The sequence below is a fragment of the Cygnus olor genome, chromosome 5 (genome assembly GCF_009769625.2).
Source record: "Cygnus olor isolate bCygOlo1 chromosome 5, bCygOlo1.pri.v2, whole genome shotgun sequence".
NCBI lineage: Eukaryota > Metazoa > Chordata > Aves > Anseriformes > Anatidae > Cygnus > Cygnus olor.
This window is the reverse complement of record NC_049173.1, coordinates 9,419,989-9,441,006: the sequence shown is the minus strand read 5'-3', so window position 1 is coordinate 9,441,006 and position 21,018 is coordinate 9,419,989. Positions and strand designations below refer to the sequence as shown.

The 21,018-nt window shown below is 47.8% G+C and overlaps 1 protein-coding gene and 1 long non-coding RNA gene across 2 annotated transcripts; both read left to right on the top strand.

Annotated features, from left to right (window-relative positions):
• Positions 1-325: 325 nt before the first annotated feature.
• On the top strand, positions 326-2,788 carry LOC121071342. Its single transcript, XR_005820537.1, has 2 exons — positions 326-1,541; positions 2,562-2,788. It is a non-coding gene; the product is annotated as an uncharacterized LOC121071342 (long non-coding RNA).
• Positions 2,789-7,114: 4,326 nt separating this feature from the next.
• Positions 7,115-20,420, top strand: LOC121071340 (inverted formin-2-like). Its single transcript, XM_040559575.1, has 5 exons — positions 7,115-7,135; positions 17,194-17,602; positions 18,977-19,092; positions 19,625-19,784; positions 20,383-20,420. The coding sequence occupies exons 1-5, from the start codon at positions 7,130-7,132 to the stop codon at positions 20,418-20,420; spliced, it is 729 nt and encodes a 242-aa protein (XP_040415509.1). The 5' UTR covers positions 7,115-7,129.
• Positions 20,421-21,018: the final 598 nt, after the last annotated feature.

Genomic DNA, 21,018 nt, shown 5'->3' with positions numbered 1-21,018 from the left:
ACCGGGGCCGGACCTTCCTTTTCCCTTCCCTTCCCCACCGCCCCCGCCCCGCCCCGGAACGGGGCGCGGCAGCCTCGGGCGGGCAGAGCCCGGAGGCTGCGGGCTCCGCCGGAGGCTCCGCGGCCGCGGTGAGGCCGGGGGAAGGCGGGGGGGAGGCTGCGGAGGCAGGCGGCGGGGGGGGGGGGGGGGGGGGGGGGCACGCGTGGGCGCCGCTGCGGGCTGCGGGTGCGACAGGGCGGCGGGCAGGTGGGATGCGGGATGCGGGGTATGGGATGCGGGATGAGGGCTGCGGGATGAGGGATGCGGGACACCGTGGGACGGGGTGGGGGGGTGGAAAGAGGGATGGGGGGAGGGTCCGGCTGGTGGAGGGGTGGGGGGCTGCGGGTTCGCCGTGCTGGGAGCTGCCGGCCGAGCGTGCAGGGTTTTTATTTTTGCAGCCGTCTCCCGGTTTCGGATGAGCTGTCCCGAGTCCTTCCCGGTTTTCTTGCGTGCTCCTCCCGTCCCTCATCCCCCCCCTTTTTTTGCTCGGTGGCTCCGCGGTGATGGAGGGGCTTCTGGCGACATCAGTGCCGGGGGCTGAATTCCAGGGCTTGGGGCAGGGGGAGGAGGGCTCGGATGCACCGGTTCTGCCCAAGTGCCCCAAAACTGGTGGTCGTCCCCTCCCCGCACCAGGCATCGCCTTCCTCAGATTCCTCAGGCTGGAGAATTTCTCCGAGTAAACACCCTGCAGGCTGCGAAATGCACCCAGGCAGCCTGCAAGGAAACTTCTGGCCTAAGTCAGTGAAAAATAAAAGTTGGAGTCAGCAGAGCTGCAGGAAGGTTGCTCTTGTCCTACTGAACTTGCTCGGGATTTAGGGCGGCTGGCCAGAAATCCCATTTCTCCCCCAGCCACTTCATCTTGGTTTTTCCACTCGGCGGCTGCCAAAGTTGAGGTGGCGGAGGGGAGTTGCCGGCAGCTATGAGCCCTTGTAATTTTTTTTGTGTGTGCTGTTATAAGTTAATAATCCCGCTCTAGGCTGCTGGCCAAGAATTTTTGCTTCAAAAATGCAAGCAACATACGAGACCCATTGTGTAAAAAGATCATCTGAATGTGGGACAGGAAGGGACCTGGCAGGTCAGCAAATCTGCACGCTGAACGATATTACGCCTTATTGCACGCTGCCGTAATTCATTTGTCCCCCGTCTCCCGAGAAGGGGAAGTTTCAGAACTTGACGAACATATATTATACAACTTCTTCCAATATCCATCCTTCTCTAACTTCATATTTGCGCTCTGGTTGTTCACTTCTTTCTCTCTTGTTCTCATTTTTTTTAAGCCCGCGTAGAAACAGTAGTTGCTTGCTTTTCTCTCTGCTGCGCAATGCCAAACAGGCCAGAACTTGCCGTCTGCTTTCGTAAAGCAGGCTCCAGCTCCTGCTGATCCCCAGCAGTCCTGTGCCACGCGTCTGCTCGCCGGCTGCCCCATGGTTGAGCAGAGCTGTGGGGTCTGTCGGGTGCCTCTCCTGCTTCGACTCCTCACCGAGAAATAGATCCCACACTTGGTAGGCATTGCAATAAAACTCCTCCTCGGGCTTTTACTGTCTTGTGGTGGGAGTGGGAAACTGGATGTTTCATCCCCAGGTGCCCACCTGACCTCTGTTTTCTGCTGTCAGAGCTGATTTTACCCTGCCCTCCCATTAATCCCACTTTTACAGCACATCCCCATGCTCTGTGCGGGCGCAGTCTCCTCCCAGCTTTCTCTTGCTTGCTTCGTCCTGTGGAAGTGTCACGAAAGGAGACATGGGGTGGGACGGGGTCTCCCTCACTCCCAGTAGTGACCCCACCAAACTTGGACTGATCCCTTGATCCATGTGAGTAGTTGTCCTCTCCTTTTAGATCTGTACCCTATTTATTACAAATTTTCATCCTCTGTGGCTTGCCTCCCATTTCACTGCGAGCTGTGCAGCAAGCGGCTGTTCTTCAGAGGTGCTGAAAGCTGAACTCTACCCCTTTTTGTGTACCAGATATGCCTGGTAGATTTCTCGAAGGGACCGAGTAGAAAATTGTCCTTATCAAAGCAAACTAAGTTGCATTTTGTCCCTCTTTCCCCACCATTTACTTCTATGTCTTCAATTATTTTTTTCCTGCAGTGATTATTCCATTGACAAGGGGTTTTTAATCCCACCATTGTACCGTAACCAGCCACAAGTAGAAGATGGGAGTAACTGAGCAGTGGGTGGCAACACAATGCAGTGATAAGGCAGTGAACAGTATTTGTAGAGCTGAAGCAGCTGGCGGAACTTCAGTCAAACTCCAGGCTCGTATCGGAGCTCAGATTTAACTCCCAGTCGAATATCCTTGCTCTTAGTGTTTGCAATAATGTCTATCAATAATGATTCAGAGAAAGCAGCACCCACTGAATCAACAAAGTCAACTTGTAGGATCATGCAGCGGCTCGGAACAAATCCAGCTCTGCTCAGTGCAAAACGCTGTAGCAGGTAGACGCAAACAAACTCATCATAAGGAGTTATCCCTGTTCATATCCCTGTGTTAACATTGTGTGTTGCTTTTTATCTAACTAGGTGAAAATGAGGCAAGTATTTAGCAGGAGCTCGGTACAGCCTTGCACCACGATGCCCCGCGTGCAGGAGGGAGGCTCCCCAGTAATGCTCAGCGCGTCGGTGTGAGAGTGACTAGGCGCTTCGGACCTAATATGTTATAATCCTTTCGGCGTTACCTACCAAGATTGTTCCAGTTTCTCAGCATTGCACGTGCAGCAGTGGCAGAGAAAGTACTGCAACAGAGCAGGCAAGCAGTTCCCTATTTCATTACACTGAAAGCTCTTCAGCCCCAGGCTGTCAACCAAGATGCTAAGACCGAATTGGGAGAAGGAAGAAAATTAGGTCAGATTTTGAGCCTTGGCTTTGTCCAAAGCTTTGGCTTTGTTTTGTTAGGAACAGAGGGCGGTGTCTTGCAAATAGGGCTGCTGCGATCCTAGGTGCGGGGTTATTACGTTTGTGCCACTTCTCAGTAAGGATCTTAGCCGAGGCCGTGTATCACCTGGTTCTCTTTTCCTAGGAAAAAAATCACCAATGAGCAACAGACAAGCCTTATAATTGCTACCAGATGTCGTCAGTGGCAGACAAGGAGCTGATTTTGTTGAACTGAATGTAGAAACAAATAGGCAGAGGGTGTGTGGAATTCATGAGCCACTGAGTCATAGCCTGCGATGAGCAGGAGTTGCTGCAGTTAAAAGTAAGTGTTTGTACAGTGTGGCAGGTGAATGTTTGCTGCAGTTTTGTCAACACAACCTTTCACATCTGCAGCAAGCTTCGAGAGAGGGTCCCTGTTAAACAGCGTGATGATTTTTTCTATTTGATGTAACCAGCCAGTGTGGTTCATGGATTCAGCTGTTTCTAGTAGTTTGATACCTGTGCTGACATTTCAAAGTGCTGGAAATACTGAAGCCACAGATCAATGAAAATCTTAAGCAAGCGATAATGTTTGCAAAAGGCTCTGAGCATTTTCAAGGTGCTCTGGAAAACCTCCTGAGCTGATAAAGGAGACCTGGCAAAGCCAGCAGGAGGACTGAGACTCAGTGGATGGAATTTTAGTCCCAGAATTGGGGTCACTCAGCTGATTCCCAAATGTTTTAAGTACCCTAAAAGTAACATCTCACTTCAGAAGGGACTTCGTTCAGGTGCTGTGTCCAATGGAAAAAATAAAAGCAGATGAATAACTGCCAAATCTTGTTGGGAGGGTGCAATGTTCAACTTCGTATGGTTATAGTAGGTGTCACAAGGTGGTGCTATTTTGCATTGACATCCCATTTCTTTTTCTTACCATGACCATTATTTTGCCTTGGCTGAGGTGTAAGTGGTACTAATTTGGGGAAATGCTTAAAGACAGAGGGAGGATTTGCTCTTTGCAGTGCTGCTCCATTAGAGCCAGTTGTGCGGGTGTCCTTGGTCAATCCTTCGTGCTAGGAGGACTTTCCCAAAAGGGGCACAAGAGAAACTCCAATCGATACGTTGCATAACTGCTCGCAGCACACCCACGGCTTCAGTGGCACTGATTTCTCCCCACATCCAAAGCCTTCTGTTGCCTCTGCTGTCTTGAACTGATGCTGAATGCTGAAATCAAAGCAGGACGCTGCTGATGGCCACGTTGGTGCCGTGTGGCTCGCCACGCTTCCAGCTGGGAGAGCTGAGTCACGTTTTAACGAGCAGGGACAGCAGGGGAATTTGGAGCGCGCTGGGATAGCTCCAGGAAAGTGTGGGAAAGGAGGCACCATGAAACCATAAAACCTCTAAATTTAGTTCTTGTTTAAAATGGAAAACATTTACGATTTTAACTGCGTGTGGGTCCGATGCAGCAGAGGGTGAGGCGCCTGTCCTCCCAGCCCTGGGGCGGCTCGGGGGGTTGTGGGGTCTGTTCCCTGCCCAGCTCCGTGGCAGGGATGTGCCCTGTTTCAGGGCACACAGCAAGCAAATCCCCAGCCGGCAGCAGGGATGCAGGCAGGGATGCTGCAGCAGCCCCACTTCCCCTGCCCGAGGCGGTGGAAGAGGACGGCATCGTTTCTCTTTATCTATTTACTTTCAGCTTTGGTCACTAGGTCTGTTTGTGGTGACGCAGCTATGGAATAGCTGTTACCCTCCACAATGTCAGTTAAATCGCATTATTTTTAATAAGGCAGCTATCTCTGTGCTGCTTCTGCTGTGCTGGTTTCTTCTATCTGGCAACTGTCTGCGTCTCATCATCCTGCTTTTCCGTTAAGTCATCGCGCCGCGTTTGCTGCAAGCAGCGAGCGAAGCGTTAGCGTTATCTTCTGATGGAAGTCCTGGGTGGAAACAGAAGTCCCCACAGCATGAGGTCGCTGCTTTTTGGGAACGATAGTTTTCCTCCCGCATCCCTCCCAGAAACCAAGCCATGGTGGATCAGCTCCTTTCCCACCGCCTGGCCCAGCTCAAGGTGTTTCACCCAAGTAAAAGGATGGTCTTTGCTGTGAAAGAGCTCGTGATGAGGGGCAGCAGCAGCTGCCATGCACGGGATGGGGTCACTCTGGGGTTTTGCCCCCTTTGCCCAGCACAGCTGTGAGTCCTGCTGCCACTGCAGTGCCGGAGTGTGTAACCCTTCCTCCCGCCCCGGGAGGTGGCTGCGATCGCCTTTGTGCGCCTCTGGTTCAGGAAGGGCTGGTTCATTCCCTGAAGGAGATTAATCACTTCTGCTATTAAAAAAAAAAGAAAGAAATCCTTTAGAGTTGGTCAGCTTAACTTTTAAACTTTCAGCCATGTGCACGTTGCAGAAAAGCAAACATATGCCTAGCCCGAGCAAAAAAGTTTGCATGGAAAAAGCAAATGGGGGTTGCAGAATTTACCCAGCAGCGGGCTCTGCAACTTATAAAGTGTTCGTGAGTATGTCTCGTTCTTGACTTTTGTGACAAACAGTGCAAAGTTGAACCTGCCACGAAGGTGAGCTGGGGAGCAAATATTTCTATTCCCTGCTGTGTTTTAATGACTTGTTTCCCCTCTGTTTTACATCACGGCGATGTGGCACTCAGCTCCCCGAGTAGCCTGCACCCGAAGCCTGGCCGAGCTGCTGGGCTGCTTCCTCTGCCGGCTGCTTCCCAGCCTGCTTGGCTCTGTGTGCTGTTTATGCACAGTAGTTCCAAATTTCAGAACAAGCTGTCCAATATTCGTGAGTTATTTTGTGTTTATCCAGTCCTGAGGCATCTTTCAGAAGCCTGGGGATAAATTCTGTTTTTTTTTTTGTTTGTTTGTTTGTTTTTTATAATTTCCACTACTGGAAACGCACTGAACCTAAACAACCAATACCAAGCCCTAAAAGTGGCCTCTATTTAGCTGGGAGAAAGGTTGGAGAAAGGACTATCACAAAACTGAACTGTTTTACAAGCCTATGATTCCCAAACCCCTGTTCTGATAATACTTGTAAGCAAGTGCTGGAGTGAGCCATATGCGTAGAGATGAATCACATATAAAATGATATCCCAATATTAGTTTTATATTTAGTTACAAGATAAATACAGTGATTTTTCTCTTGAAAGTCAGTGACAGCCCTGTTCTCAGCTGATGTGAAGCAGTGCAGCTCCTTGGACTATGCAAACTCAAGGGTGTGACTGAACCACTGATTTCTTTGCAAAGAAAAAAAATATCAACACTTGTTTCTGAAGTGTTTCAAGTTATTGTATGAGAAAAACTGAAAGATATGAAAATGTTAACACAAGATATCCTGCATTTATGTTAAGACTGGTTATGTTATTATGTTAAAATACATGGTGGGGCCATTTTGTCCCCAGCATGAGGATATCTCATTGTAAACCTCCAGGTGGTTGGAGCGTATTAAAATCCCTTCACGTTAATTATAAGACTGTGGGTTAGAATTAGACTAAGAGTTTTTAGGAGTAACAGCATTAGTTCCTCAGCCAATGCTGTAGCAAAGCAAAGGGTTAAGCCACTCAGTGTGCTGGGATTACTGCATTATAAAAGAGGGACATCGAACTTTTTCACCCAGCAGTGAAGAAAATAGTCTGAAGGCATCTTTGGAGTGGATTAGTTTTGAAATACTGCTAAGCCAGTCCTCTGCTCTCTGCAAGAATTTATTTTAAATGCCTCAGACGCTTAACTTTTTGAATTAACAATCAAGCCTGTTCTCTGGTTGCTCTTAGTAACATTCAGAGTCGTACCAGCTCCCAGCCAAGTATCTGGGTCCGATCTTCCTAATGTGTGCGATAAGCGCTTTGCCTGTGCCATCAGGAATCCTGGCTACCACCAGCCTTATCTGAACAACAGCGTTCAGGATGTTTGCTGTCAGGCTCTTTGCTCGGTAATGGTTCATCAGCAGTTGCAATGGAAAAGCTAATCTCGATAGGAGGGAGTTGGGTTTGCAGCCTGTTTGGGGAGCAGATGGAAAAATGCTGCCTCCTTAAGAACCCTTCTGCTGTCCCTGTAGCTTTCTTTGTCACGGCTGTCCTCAAACCTTGCCGTGGCTTTTTGGCTTAGCAGTACGTGCAGCCTTCTGCATCTAACCCTTTCCTCTGTGGGCTTCTTGATTTATACCAGCTCTTATGGAAGAGCTATGCCCTGCCTGAAGACCTTCTTCCTCATGCGAGTACACCTCCTGGCACTGTGTAATGCAGGTATGCAAGATAAATGAACTGAATAGAGAGCCAGTGAGAGCACATACGTCCATTAGAGAGCCATGCGTGAGGTTGTACCCTTTGCTCTGGGTAGAACTGCTGATGCAGGGCTTTTTGGTGGGGGGGGATTTTTAAGTTTTGGTTTTTTTTCCAGAAAATGTTGTCATCTCTGGTCCAGTGAAAGCAGAGAGTTCCTAGCTGTTCATGGTGCTTCCCTAGCTGGAAGCACCCTCCCCAAAACAGGATGTTTTTTGTTATAGAAACTTCCTACCAAAAGAGCTGTGGGTTTAATGCTTTAGATGTTTAAAGCAGATCTACTCCCATTAAATACAGTGTTCCAGGAAATATGCAAGTGCTGGCAGAAGCAGCGTCTTTTATTTTCATTATCCAAAGCATCCATCAGATAGAGGCTACTTCAAAAGGCCTTTTTTTTTTCTCTCCCCTAGCATCAACTTCAGTGAATATATATAGCAGAAAGGCAGTCAGAGGTCTGTGACAAGAGGGCTGGGGAGTGTCAGAAACTTCTATAGGTAAATCTCCTCCCAGTCTCTGATGAGAGAAATTAAACAAGCAGAAGAGCCAGCAGTCAGCTTTGCAGCTCCCCATGATTTGCTGAGGGTGCCGAGATGTCCTTGCTCCCAAAGGAGGGAGAAAAGCACTGGATTTACCAGGGAAGAGCATCACTCTCCCACCCCATCTGCTCCCCACAGGTCTTCTGGACCTTCCTGCCTGCCCCATGGCACAGGGGCATTGTGCATAGGACAGACACTTCCTTTCCCTGTGGGCAGGGGGAAGATTGGGCTCTCCTCATAAATTTGTATGTCCTCACATGGCCAGACCCCCTTACATGCACTTTCAGTGCTTTGACGTCAGTCGCTCTGGTTGCTTAACCCACAGTTCTGTTCTCAGATGAATGAAGGACTGTTGAAGAAGTCTGGATAATTTAACCTGGCACCCTAGCTTTTCTCTGGAGACCCCATAATCACATGCTCACTCACCTGCCTTCACCGGCTCCACAGGGGCTGCAGTACCCAACGAGCAGTGGAGGTGAATATTGCACCGTGACTGCTGACTGTGTGGGCAGTTAGTGATTTCCTAGTGGATTATAAGCTCCAGCCGGGATCACCTAAAAGGAACCATCGCAACAGACCTCCAGAAATGAGCTGCGCATCCAGCTTCCAAAAATCCTTGAAACAACTTCTGAGAAAAGCTGCTGGCACAGGAACTGGTTTGTCGCATGAGCATGGAGCAGTGAGAAGACACCGGTTGCTATAACGAGGAATAATCAACTTCTAAGGAGCAAATGGGTTATTTTAATTTCTATTTAATTGGATTCCTGGGTTTCATGGACCCATTGTGCAAGCAGAGGAGCCCTTGAAGATGCCCTCGTCTCCTTGTGATGCATAAGCTGGAAGCAGAAGCCACCATCCAAACCTGCTCATTTTTCTCATCTGTTCGTGTGCTGGGAGGCCTGCAGAGAGACATTGCAGCCCTGGAGCTGTTTTTATGCTTTTTAGTCTGATTTCACTGCTTCTGCTCTTTTTTTTTCCTTTCTTTTTCTTTTTTTTAAATGTGGGATGATGCAGCCTTTCCAAGAACACAAACATTTCTGGCGTATCTCACAGATCTTGGGTTCAGATAAAACCTGATGAGAGCTGATAGCCCTTTAAATTCCTTCCACTTGTTGCCAGAACTGGAATTTGCAACATCAACAATCCTTTCTTTGTAGCATTTTTTTTCTCTTGATTCTCTTATTTCTCCCCAAACATGCTCCAAGAACCAGGTCAGCAACTGATCTTCTGAGGCCTTGGGCATTACACTTCAGGAGTGCACAGCAAAGTGAAATTCGTTTGCTGATGTAAAATCCACCATAAATGAAAGTTTACCTCAGATCGTAGTGCTTTCTACAGCAGGATGGAGAACTGTGCGGTCATTTCCCTCAGCACTGAATTGTTATGGTGAAACTCATACCCCTCTCTACAAGGACATGGAGGCCCTGGAGCGTGCACAGAGAAGGGCTACGAAACTGGTGAAGGGCCTGGACCACAAGTCCTGTGAGGAGCAGCTGAGGGAACTGGGGGTGTTTAGCCTGGAGAAGAGGAGGCTCAGGGGAGACCTCATTGCTCTCTGCAACTACCTGAAAGGAAGCTGTGGGGAGCTGGAGGTTGGCCTCTTCTCCCAAGCACCAAGTGATAAGACAAGGGGAAATGGCCTTAAGTTGCACCATGGGAGGTTTGGTTTGGATATTAGTAGAAATTTCTTCACTGAAAGGGTTGTGAAGTATTGGAACAGGCTGCCCAGGGAAATGGTTGAGTCACAGTCCCTGTAGGTCTTCAGAAAATGTGTAGATTGGTGCTTAGTGACATGGTTTGATGGTGGGCTTGGCAGTGCTAGGTTAACGGTTGGACCAGGTGAACTCAGAGGTCTGTTGCAACCTAAATGATTTTATGATTCTATCATTATAGAACTGCCTTAGTTAGAAAGCACAGGGTTAAATCCTTCTCTTAAAAGCTAGCTGAATTTGGGCCAAAGGACAAGCAGATCAGTGTATTTCTGGTGCAGCCAGAACTGGTGGAACAGTGCTGCTGTACTCAAGTGTTGAGTTTCCCCATTAAGGCAGCAAACTTCTTACTGCAGGCTCCAGCTTGTGATTTATTCAGCTTGGAGGCCTTGTGGAGCAAGAAAAAACAGCATTTGAGGTCTAACGGCTGTCACAAGCCAGGTAGGAGGCCTCTGCCAACATGGGCCGTGTTGAAATATTCACAATTCGATAATAGCTGACTTTGAGTTAGCACCTCCCGAGAGGACGAATGGAGCCATTTCACAGCCGTGGTGCACAAGCTAGTCTCCCTGTGAAAACCCAACCAGAAAAGCAGAAAGATGTTTTCTGTTAAAAGGAGCTTTTAAAATCCTCACAGCCTTCTTGGCCCCTAAAAAACAGGCTGGGATGAGGTGCAGGGGGACCCAGGGGTGCACAGGATTCCCGAAATCACACCCCTGCCATTGGGACCCCTTGTTTGCTGTGGTGCCCCTCTCTGAGCTGCTGATGTAAGCGTGCAGCCCTGTCTGGGACATCACCCTTGTTTTAAGCAATCCTGGCCCTGCCAGCATTTCTAACTGCTTAGAAACCTTGCAGTTTAAAGCCCCGGTGCTACAAGAACTTGAAGCCAAAAAAAACAGTAGGGCTGAGGCAAGGTGCTGCCCCCACACTCTCCATCCCACCCTGGCCAACTTTCTTCCTCTTTTTTAGTTTTCTTGCCTTTTTTGTTCTTTTTTTTGCTCCGTTTCCTTTGCCGCCAGATCATTTCCCTGCTCTGAGTCACCCCACATCAGGGCTGCTTTGTTAAGAGCCCGGGGACTGCGGCCACTGACAGATAGATGCATGAGCCTCCCACCTTCCCATACGTACTGCCCTAGCAGTGGCCAGCACAGGGTGAATGAAGTGGGTGACAAATGACATGCAAATGCCTTCCCTGGTGGTTACAGAAAAATTATTTGCTTGCACCGTTCAGAAGACTGGTGTTTGTATATTATTAAACGCTGACATCCTGTTGAACTTCTTGTAGCGTAAGATTTGCAGACAGTGACTCGTTCAGGGATTTGGACTTTATTGACTGAGGGCTGCTTGGCAGAGAAGGAGAAAATGAGCTGGATTGGGAAGTGAGCGCTCGCACGGCTATTTGGAGAGGATTCTTCTGTGCGAGGGAGACGGGAGAATAATTTGGCTTCAGCTCCAAGGTAGGGATTCATTTTTTTCTGTCCTCTTGGCTTCCTGTGGAGGTGTTTAGGAAAAAAAAAAAAAGGCAATAAAAGAAGCTTTTTGGCTCTTGTAGTATCTGTTTGCGTGACAGCTTCCCACTGCGAGGGAACTGTGAGAATCTTAGAAAGTTACTACCGCGCTTTCCATGTTGCTGGGTAACAGTTTCTGTTTCTCACGTGACCCCCCCCAAATCATCCTCATAAATTGCATCCGAAAATGCCAAACGATGCTGGCACCGCGGCTGCAGGGGTGCGTGGAGGTGCTGCCCCTGCCAGAGTGCGTGCGCTGGAGCAGGCAGCCGCAGACCTGTGGTACATCCTGTTAGGGTTTCTGTGGGACCTGGACCACAGTCAGGATGCTGTGAGGAAGCCCCATAAGACCAGGATACAGGATTTGCAGCCCCATTAGTTAGTGGCGGTACCATGCTGTGGTTTTTACCCAGCACAGGTGGGAGCTGACATCTTCTGTGTGTGGGATGAGTGCTGGCTAACACGTGGCAGCCCTCTGACCCTAAATCTGCGGCTCCTCCAAGGGCCTGTGGTACCATGCGAGGATACTGCAGGGCTCACATCTGCCATGGAAATCTTTTTAAATCGGTTTGGCTGATAGGGGAGACTCGCATGTTGCTTCTGGCCATGTTTCCTCGGTGGCAGCGGTCATTTCTGATGTGAGGGTCTGACTTATGCACCAATTTCATTTAAACCTGGCTTACCAGGTTAGGGAAAATCCTTTATCAAGTGTCTTCACGCAGTGTTACTGTTGTAACTAAGTGTTTTTAAACCCATTTAAAGCTAAGCTAGAACAACCTTTAAATATAAATAAGGCTTTAGATCACACTGAAGATCCTAATATAAACATCCTTGAGCATCTCACTTTAGCTTGATTTGTATGTGGTTCCTGCAGCAGCCTAATGATTTATTTACTTGTTTGTTTACTGGGGAGGAAAAAGGCACAGGTGATTATTTTTACCAGTGTAGTTAATCCTTGTTTAACCCCACCACTGCCAAAACATTCTGAATGGACAGGTTTACCACCTCTACGAGATATCACACGATATCATACCTTATATTTGCCCAGGAGAGAGAGGCTGCACTGACACACAGCATCCTAATGTTGGTGGGTGAGAATGAATGAGTACAACACGCTCTTTCTGTGTGCAAGAATAAGCTATGCTGGCATAAAACATACACATTTATACCAGTATGGACCCAGTCCTTTTTGTCTATGCTCTGAAATCCATCTCTGGGTGTTTGCTGATGGAAAAAGCCACTGCAATTGTGGTGCCACCTCCAGCTGGTGTGTGGCTGGCCCCACTCCTGCCCGTTAACTTCTTCAGTAGGGCAGAGCAGGACTGGCTACTTATTCCAAACCCTTTTCATTATTTTTATCATAAATCACTCATTCTTGCCTCTGATACAGCTGTGGATAAAGAATGCATAGATCTGAAGGCAGCTGAGGCTGCTCTGTTTTTTTCTTGCCGTAAACAGCAGTGGGTGGTTGGAGTGACCAGCCTGGGTCTCACTGAGCTTTGCTGTGCTGTGTTGGGCAAACCTTGCCTCTGTCTCAGTTTCCCACCAGAATGCTTAACATGAGCTCCCTCGGTTCCTACCGACAGCAGTGGACTCACACAAGGGTCAGATTGGTGTCTAAAATGGAGTTGTCCCCCAGTTTGGGTGTGTGGGAGGGTGATCTCATTAGTCTGAGTGTATCGAGCTGTTCAGACACTGCACAGGAAAACACAACAGTGGAAATGAAAGCAAGAGGAGAGGAGGAACGAACCCTTCAGGTTTTCTGAAGTGTTTTTGGAAAGCGCAAAGCCCAGGATGTTGTTTCTTTTTAGTGACTGAGCAGTCTGACATGTTGCAAAATACAAAGGCTCTGCACATTCCCAGCAGCAGAGTGAAAACTGGAAGTACCCAGAAGCAAAACCTATCATTAGCAGGCAGCCAAGCAGATCAGCCTTTCCAGTGCCAGAAACAGGCACAGAAGGGAGGGAGGGGCTGAGCAGCCCTAAAAGAGCTTTTCTTAGGGGCCGAGGGTTTGCAGCAGCAGCCTCATTGAGAGAAGTGAAGGGCTGCAAGGCAACGAAGCAGTACATGGGGTCGGGGTGGCTCAACCCTCCTCGAAAAGCAGCAGGCAGCTGCTGACCCTCCTTGTGTCCCTCTGTCCAGCAGCATGGGCACTGGGTCTGCTGCCAAAAAATCGGTGGCTTTGACCGTAATTTTTGTCCCTTTCTTTTTCATCCAGTTTTACAGAGCTGCCCAAAGAAATTCCCCTTTTCACGTCTCTCAGGTCCTTGCTGTGATCCACGTCACCCTGGAGGCATGTAATAATTGAGACAGAAAGCTGTGCTGTGCGGCTCTGTGCTCCGCAGCTTCAAAGGATGGAGAAAGTATTGACGTGCCCTGATTTATCCCCTACAGATGTCATCTCCCTAAGAGCTGCTTTTACTCCGAGGAAAGAGGGGCACATGATGCTGCAGGGAAGCATCTGATTCAAAAAAGAAAGGAGGAGGAAAGTTGAAAAGTCTGGGTTGGATGGCTGCAGAGAGCGTTGCAGCTTTGCAAACCCAATGATCCAGACAGCACCATGAACCACAATGCTGCTGTGCCCGGGTGAAAGAGGACGAGCATTTCTCATGTCCTTATGTTTCACAAAGGAGTCTCTTTAAATTTGGCTGCTTGGGAGTATTTTTGCAGTCCTATTTCTCCAGGTGCCATTCCCCACCAGGCCTAACCATCCTCGGAGGATGAGGAGCAAGATCAGCAGGGTGTTGCATGTATCCCAGTGGCTGTTGTGAACAGTGGGTGTCCCCGCTGCAGGAAGCACAGGTTCAGCATCAGGACGTGTCCGAGGGAGCAGCACCCAGCACCTGTGCTCAGGATGTAGCTGGGGAGGGCTTGGGTGCTGCAAGCACTGTCAGACGCAGGCTGGGCGCATCGCTTCCACCACTGCATCCTCCCTTGCAGCCTCGGCAGGAGAACAAAAAGTTCCTCGTGCCCTTCTATAGGCAGGAGGCAAGGTGTATTCATTGTATTCAGGTCTAGCCCTTGTCTCTTTTGTTAGGGGGCTTTCCTTTCCTCAGCCAGCACAATCTAAATTGCCTCCCTGACATAGCCAAATAGATGCTCTCCATTTTAATCTCTTATCTGGCTCACTCTGCTGTGATCACCTACCTGCTAATAAGCTCCTGTGGTCAGAGATAAAAGGTGAAACCAGCAGCCCTTTAAGGATGTAGCTGAGCGGCGTCGCAACACTGTGCTTCGTGGAAAACAAGGAAAGATGCTGCTTTCATAATATATCACTCATATCTCTGTTTGTAAACAGATTTATCACACCATCTGCAGAGTTGTGCTGCGGTCTCCATATTTATTTCCTTTCCATTTATATAGTACAGCTCCTATTTATTTTATTCACTTTTTGTGGTTACATACATGAGCAGTCTTTTCTTTTTTTCTTCCCCACAAAAAAGAGTGCACTCTCTGTGGGAGAGCATATTTAATCAACCAAAGTTGTTCAGCTTAGTGCATACCAACACAAGCCATTACTGTTTCGACATTTACCTGCCTGGGTTTGTTTCTCATCTTTTCACATCTGTATGGAGTAGGTGGGGAGGAAAGGATAATTGAGAACAAATCCACTGGTAAACAGGATGCTCTGTCGGTATTTCCTGTCTCCTATTGCAGTGGTTTAGCTTAATTTTCAAAAATCAGCTAAGCTTAAGGTCAATAATCCTATTATAATCTCTCTGACTTCCTTTAACTGATACTATATATAAAGATGTATTTGTCCAACCAGAAGAAAAAAGCCAGCCCGCTACGTTATCTGGTTTGATAAGAAAGGTTTAGTCATATGCAAATAAAAAGGTGATTTACTGAGTGTAACAAGAAGTGACCAAAAGAGAGAGGGAGCTTGCAGTCAGCAGCCACTCCTTCAGCCCCTCGGTTCAGCAGCACCGGGCAGGAGCATGGGGCTCCTCTGTGCCCCCACGGGGGGCTTCAGGGGGCTCTTCTGTGCCCCCATGGGGTTTAGGGTGGCTGTGAAACCGGCTTCTGTGCTTGGTGCTCACTTCCACTTCAGGGAGAGCAAAGGGCCTGGGCTCCAGGAGAGCCAGGAGGAGGGACAGGTCCCAGCCAGTGCATCAGGGCGGTGATGGTGCCAAGAGCGTGGGCTGGTGTCAGTGTTTGGTTTTGTGCTAATTCCCTGCACAGGAATAAAAACCTCCAGGACTTCCAGTTACCTGTGTCAGCAGGAGGCCAAGGGATCTGGGATTTGGGGGAACCCTCTGAAGGAGGGTTGTGGGCAGGATGAGCTGTGCTGCACCCTGTGCGGATGCTCCTCAGGTCCAGCCTTGGCCAGCAGACACTGGAAGAAGACCCCTGGGCTCGATGCAAAACACAGGGCAGGGTTTGACCACAGCTCCTTAGGAGCACCTCTGCAGCATGGGACCATAACTCTGCTGTGGCCAGGGGTGTGGGATGCTGCCGCAAAGCCCGGTCTGTGACCATGGGGCTGGACACTTTTGCTTCCCTCCCTCTGGGCAGGGAGGATTTCTGGTCTGTGCATTGTGCCCAGCCCAAATTCCTGAGCTCGGGTACAGAGGAGCAGCTGGGGGTGACTAACTCCAGTGAGACTTTTGCCAAGAGTAGGTTCTGAGTTGCAGGCACTGATGACAAATCTTAGAAACTCTAGCCTATACTTCGTCAGGAAGGTTTTTGTTTGTTTGTTTTTGTTTTATGGCCCTTTTTATTACTTCTTAGCTGTACAGCGTGTTCTCAGAGGGTATATTTGCAACTTCACGTTTTTCGATCATGACCATCACCAGCTGGGCACTTGGCCAAGGACTTCTTTCCCCTCTGCAAAAGGGTTTCTCCAGAGCTCTCTAGAAGTTTGTTAGGATTTTCTGTGACCATACACAGCTAACTATCACCCCTCTGACCCTTACTCAGCACAGCTTTTAATGCTGTGATTTGAGTGCACCTGCCAAAAAGTCCCACCCATCACCTTGCCCTGGGGGAATTGTTTGAGATACCTTGAATATCCCATCCTACCACGCTTGGTATCCATCCCAAGGGCAGGTTTAGGCCCATAATATCATGCCCTCAATGCCTACTGCAAATTAGTAAGCAAACTGTTTGGCAGGAGGGCTAGAAACCCTTGTGCTGGAGTTGGTGATGGAAGGCAAGATTTTCCTATCATCCTTTCAATCCACCAGGTGCTGGGTTTGGGGGGCCAAACAGCCACCAGGTTATTTTGATCTCCGTGCAGGCTCAGCAGCCCATCAGCAGAGATGCTGATGACATGGCAAAGGGAGGAGGTAGTGTAGATGGCTGGCTTCAGGACACAGAGGCTAGCCCCAGGTTTGTCCTCTCTCTGTGGGTCCTCTCTGGGAGCAATTGATCCTTAAAACGATTGCACTCATTGTATAACTAACTAAAATCACTGCATATCTGAAAAATGAGGATCCTGCCTCAAACATAAAGTTGGGCATCAAGGGTTCATTTGGCTTGGCTTTGGTAGTTCTCTGTGCTGAATCAGCTCCTCACCCTCCTTGCTGCTAACGGCGTGGCTGAGACAGACCACAGGAGATGGACCTTGAAAAGATGTGCCATATCTCCTAAAAGATACGCTGCTGTTTTAATAGCCTCCTGCTGCAGTCCCTCTGTGTGCAACCTGTTGGGCTCGCACATTATCACACACAAGCACCACATTTTGCAAACATATGTGCTATTACAGCAGACAGGAAGAGATTAAGTGAGTGCTATAAAATTAACCTCTGCATCATTCAAAAGAAACAAAAGCAAAAAATAACAGGGTAATCGGATGCTGTTATGAGCAGGATATGCTCAAAATGGCTTCTACATCCCATTACAAATACTTAGAAACTGCAGTCTTTCCACTGCAGTGAGATTTTTAAGTGGTTTAATGGACATAAGGAGTTCAGAGCTGATAATGCCACTTCCAACCTTATCCTTTCACTGCATGAAAATAGGTAGTAGCTATTGACTGGTGTAAATTGGCTACTTTTAAAGCTGTATTTGCTGGCTTAGATGTGCTGAGTCTCTTTACAGAGTTTTCAGGGCCTGAATGTAATGTGTGTTTTTGAGGGGATATATTTAGTTTCTTCAACAGAGGACTGGTTCCAGTGTGTGCCTGGCATGCTGGAGAGCTGGTCAAGGAGCAGGGACCTTCTGTGGCTATGCTTAATGTCCGGAGCCCAAGGAGAAAAAACAGGGCTGCCAGACAGTGGTGGGCAGTCTAAATAAACCTCTCACTTTGTCTTTTCTTTCCCTTTCAGGACAAACTGTTCATGATGTCAATCAAAAAGGAAGGTGCCCACAAGAAATGGGCTGCCCTGAAGGAGAAACTCGGGCCCCAGGAGACCGACCAGTCGGAGGCCAACCTGGAAAATGCAGAGCCGGAGCTGTGCATCCGTCTCCTGCAAATGCCGTCAGTGGTGAACTACTCCGGGCTGAAGAAGCGGTTGGAGAACAGCGACGATGCTTGGATGGTCCAGTTCCTTGAGCTGTGTGGGCTAGACCTCCTCCTGGAGGCCCTGGACAGGCTGTCAGGGAGAGGGGTGGCCAGGATTTCCGACGCCTTGCTTCAGCTCACCTGCATTAACTGTGTGCGAGCGGTCATGAACTCCCACAAAGGCATTGAGTACATCGTGAGCAATGAGGGCTATGTCAGAAAACTCTTCCAAGGTGAGGAAATGTCTTCCTGCTTCACCCATCACACGCAGTGTGGAGGGGGGATTTGCTGGTGCTTGTCCTCCTGTCCTGCGCCAGGCTTCTTGGCAGTTGTTGATTGCATCTGATGAGTGAAAGAGATCATTTTCCTCTTTAAAATAAGACTGCTCTGAAGTGACATTACCATTGCCAATCAATGTCATTTGGCTGGGCTCGTTTCCACACCAATGTCCTCATAGTGCATTAAAAGGTGGGGATAAACTCTGCCTTAGCTGTACATGGGCATGAGAAGTCCGCAACCCAGCTTCTCAGCAGACATTTGCTATTTTAGTCTTTGTGAAGCCCAAGAATAGGAGAGACATAAAAATGGCTTGGAGACTTGTAGCTTGTAGAGAGGAGGGAGGGTGGAATGGTTTAGACTCAGAGAGCCCATTCTCCGTGCTGCTTAGTCTTTTCCTTCTAGGAAGTGTCAGATAACACCACTTGCTTTCTCCTGCCATTCACTTGGCTCATCGTTAGGTCAGAAAATCATCGGGGCATCTCCTAGGACTTGCTTGTAGAGCAGTTAATGATGGTGGGGCTGGGAATATAACTTCTGTGCTGCTCCGCGGAGCTGAGATCACAGCTGCGTCTGGAAACCTTTATTAATAGCTCTTCCAAATGCATTTAATCTGAAAGCTGGCTTGCTCCCCTCTACAGTTTTAAAGTCCTCTTTCTTTCCCTCAGCCCTGTATTTTCTTAACCAACATGAAATACAGAACTGGCATTTTTGTACTGTGCAAGGCAGGGGGACACCCTGGGCTTTTCAGCAGTCTAGCATCTTTGTGCACTACAAAGGAAAATAAAATAATCCAATCCACTCCCTCCCAGCTCCCAGGACTCACAGAGAGAGAGTAAAGGAAGAAAGGGGAATATAAGAGGACTAGTGAGAACAATTGGTTTATTTGATATACAGATTGGGCGCTTCTGCACTAAAGATAAGACTCATTAATTGGGGAAAATGGTTCATCTGCTGTTCTAGAAAACACCCATAACTGAAAATTGGAAATAAAATGTGTGACTGCAAGTGCCGAGATTTTGGCTGCTGTTTTAGCACTTCCACTGGCACTTGGAGGAAGTGAACAGCTACAAGGAACACCAAAATGACAATAGGGTACTTGAACTAGCATTTACTGTTCCAGCTAGAGGTTACTACTACATACTGCTATTGAGATCAGACATCTGTAAATTGGGATATTTTTCTTCCCATCTTCCATCTATTGGCTGTGTTCCTTCAGTCTTTTTTCTACCACTGGCCACAAGCCACATAGCAGAAGACAGTGAGATTCAGAATACTACTGTGCTATTATAAAGCCTTTTTTGTTTTTTTGTTTTTTTTTTTTCCTCCAGCACTTGACACAACTAATGTCATGGTGAAAAAGCAAGTATTTGAGCTCCTGGCTGCACTGTGCATTTACTCATCAGATGGCCACACTTTGGCTTTGGATGCCCTGGACCATTACAAGGCAAGTCTTGAGCTGCAGCAGGAGGTACTCTGCTCTGCTCTGACCCGTGCAGGCAGATCCATGTACCGCAGAAAAGGGCTGGGAATGAACGTCATTTTGCATCATTTTGGTAAGAGAGGCAGGGATTCATAAGGTGAAATCTGGAGGAATTTTGGCCTGATCCCCAGAAGACCACAGGGCTTCTCTGTGACTTCTCTCTGGGCAGATGACTTCCAACACAAAGTTCTTTTTCAGCATGAAAAAAGCACTACCAGATTAGCAATTAGATAGTGCCACATCCATCAGTTTCACTGGCCAGAAGTCCAGTGAGCAAAAAGCATAATAGGATGCAGGAGGAGTTTCACAGACTTCCTTCTCTGACCTTACCCTGCTCAGTGATGGGAGTGCTGCTTTTACCTATATCTTCCTGTCTTGTACTCAGCAGTGTAAGTTAAGAGAGGTTTTAAGATGCTAGTTCTATTTGAGAGCCTACATTAAAGAGACAGACATTTCTGAACTGTCTGAGCAGAAATGTTGCTTGTGTTATTAACAGAGTGTGAAGAACCAGCAGTATCGATTCAGTGTCATAATGAATGAGCTCTCCAACACGGATAATGTGCCGTACATGGTGACACTGCTCAGTGCTATCAATGCCATCATACTGGGGAAAGAAGACCTAAGAACAAGAACACAAATACGAAATGAGTTCATAGGTAAGGATATTTGTTGCACCAAGTTTTTCCAGAAAAAAAAAATCAGTTGCTAAGCACAGGGTAGTTTTATGGCTTTATTTTCAGGTGATCCATAAGGTGATAAAAGAGGGCTGGGAAGGAAAACTGCAAATATTAAAGCCAGACTTTTTTTTTTTTTTTTTGCCTGTCTGTTCTCTCTTCCCTTCAGCAACCTTTCTTTAGTCAGATTTATTTAACTTTCCTGTTTTCCCATAGCTCATAAAGTGTGCACATCTGAGCTGGTGAGCCTAAGCTCCATGTCCCTATGTGGAGAGAAAGGGACATTGGACCACACAGTTCATCTGACTTATTTTAGACATTTGATTTAGAGTGAGATGAACTGTGTCCCAGAAGTGCCTGCGTCCCTCTGTAACTCTGGCTCGCTCAGCTGCAGACATGTGTGCTGCAGGCCTCTTCATTTGTCAAATGAACCTACCTGCTTTGACAGATCCATCTGAAGATATTTTCACTTTTTATCACTGCAGAAAGTGCTTATGAGAATAAAGTTATATAAAGTTCATAATAGATCGGTGCCAAGTAGGTCATAATGCTAATATATATGTATTTTTTGTTCTCCCAGGGCTTCAGCTGTTGGATATTTTAGACAAGCTAAGGTAAGGATCACTGCTTAAATTTTCTTTTACAAATGAGCTTTACAGTAACATAGCTATGTTAACTGTGAAGCGTACCCGGGTGGAGTGGACCACACTGGTGTGCACCCATTACATGGGAACAGAGACATTAGGCCAATATTAAAGCTCTTTCATCAACCACAGTGTTGTGGGGACTGCTGTTCCAGGTGGCATTGACAGAGGCTCTGCGTACAGATGGAGCACAGCTCAGGGCTGCGTTTCACACTGAACCTGAAGTGATGCTGTGGGCTCACTGAGCAGTTGCTATATTCAAACCCCTCTCACTGATGGTGTTTGTCGCAGAGCATCCAGCTAAAACACTTTTCTAACGTATATTTGGAAATACCTGTCTTCACAGTTTCTTAGTTTTAAAATGATGTTCTGTCAGAAGCACCCAGGATAAATCCTAGAATGCTTCTATGAGTTGCAGTTATCCGTGTAACTGGAATTGCTCCATCCAAATCCTTAAAAGTGAGGGAAGAGAAGACCTGTCGATACTGCCAACTACTAGCAAGAGTAGAGCTCCTGCACTGAGTCTCTCAAGAGTGCTGAAAAACTTGTATTTAGGGTGTTTTGTGTTTTTT

Bases quoted from the DNA above. Each gene is read 5' to 3' on its own strand.
- LOC121071340 (XM_040559575.1), top strand. The intron at 17,603-18,976 runs GTGAGGAAATGT...TTTTTCCTCCAG, and splicing joins TGTCAGAAAACTCTTCCAAG to CACTTGACACAACTAATGTC. The intron at 19,785-20,382 runs GTAAGGATATTT...TTGTTCTCCCAG, and splicing joins AATACGAAATGAGTTCATAG to GGCTTCAGCTGTTGGATATT.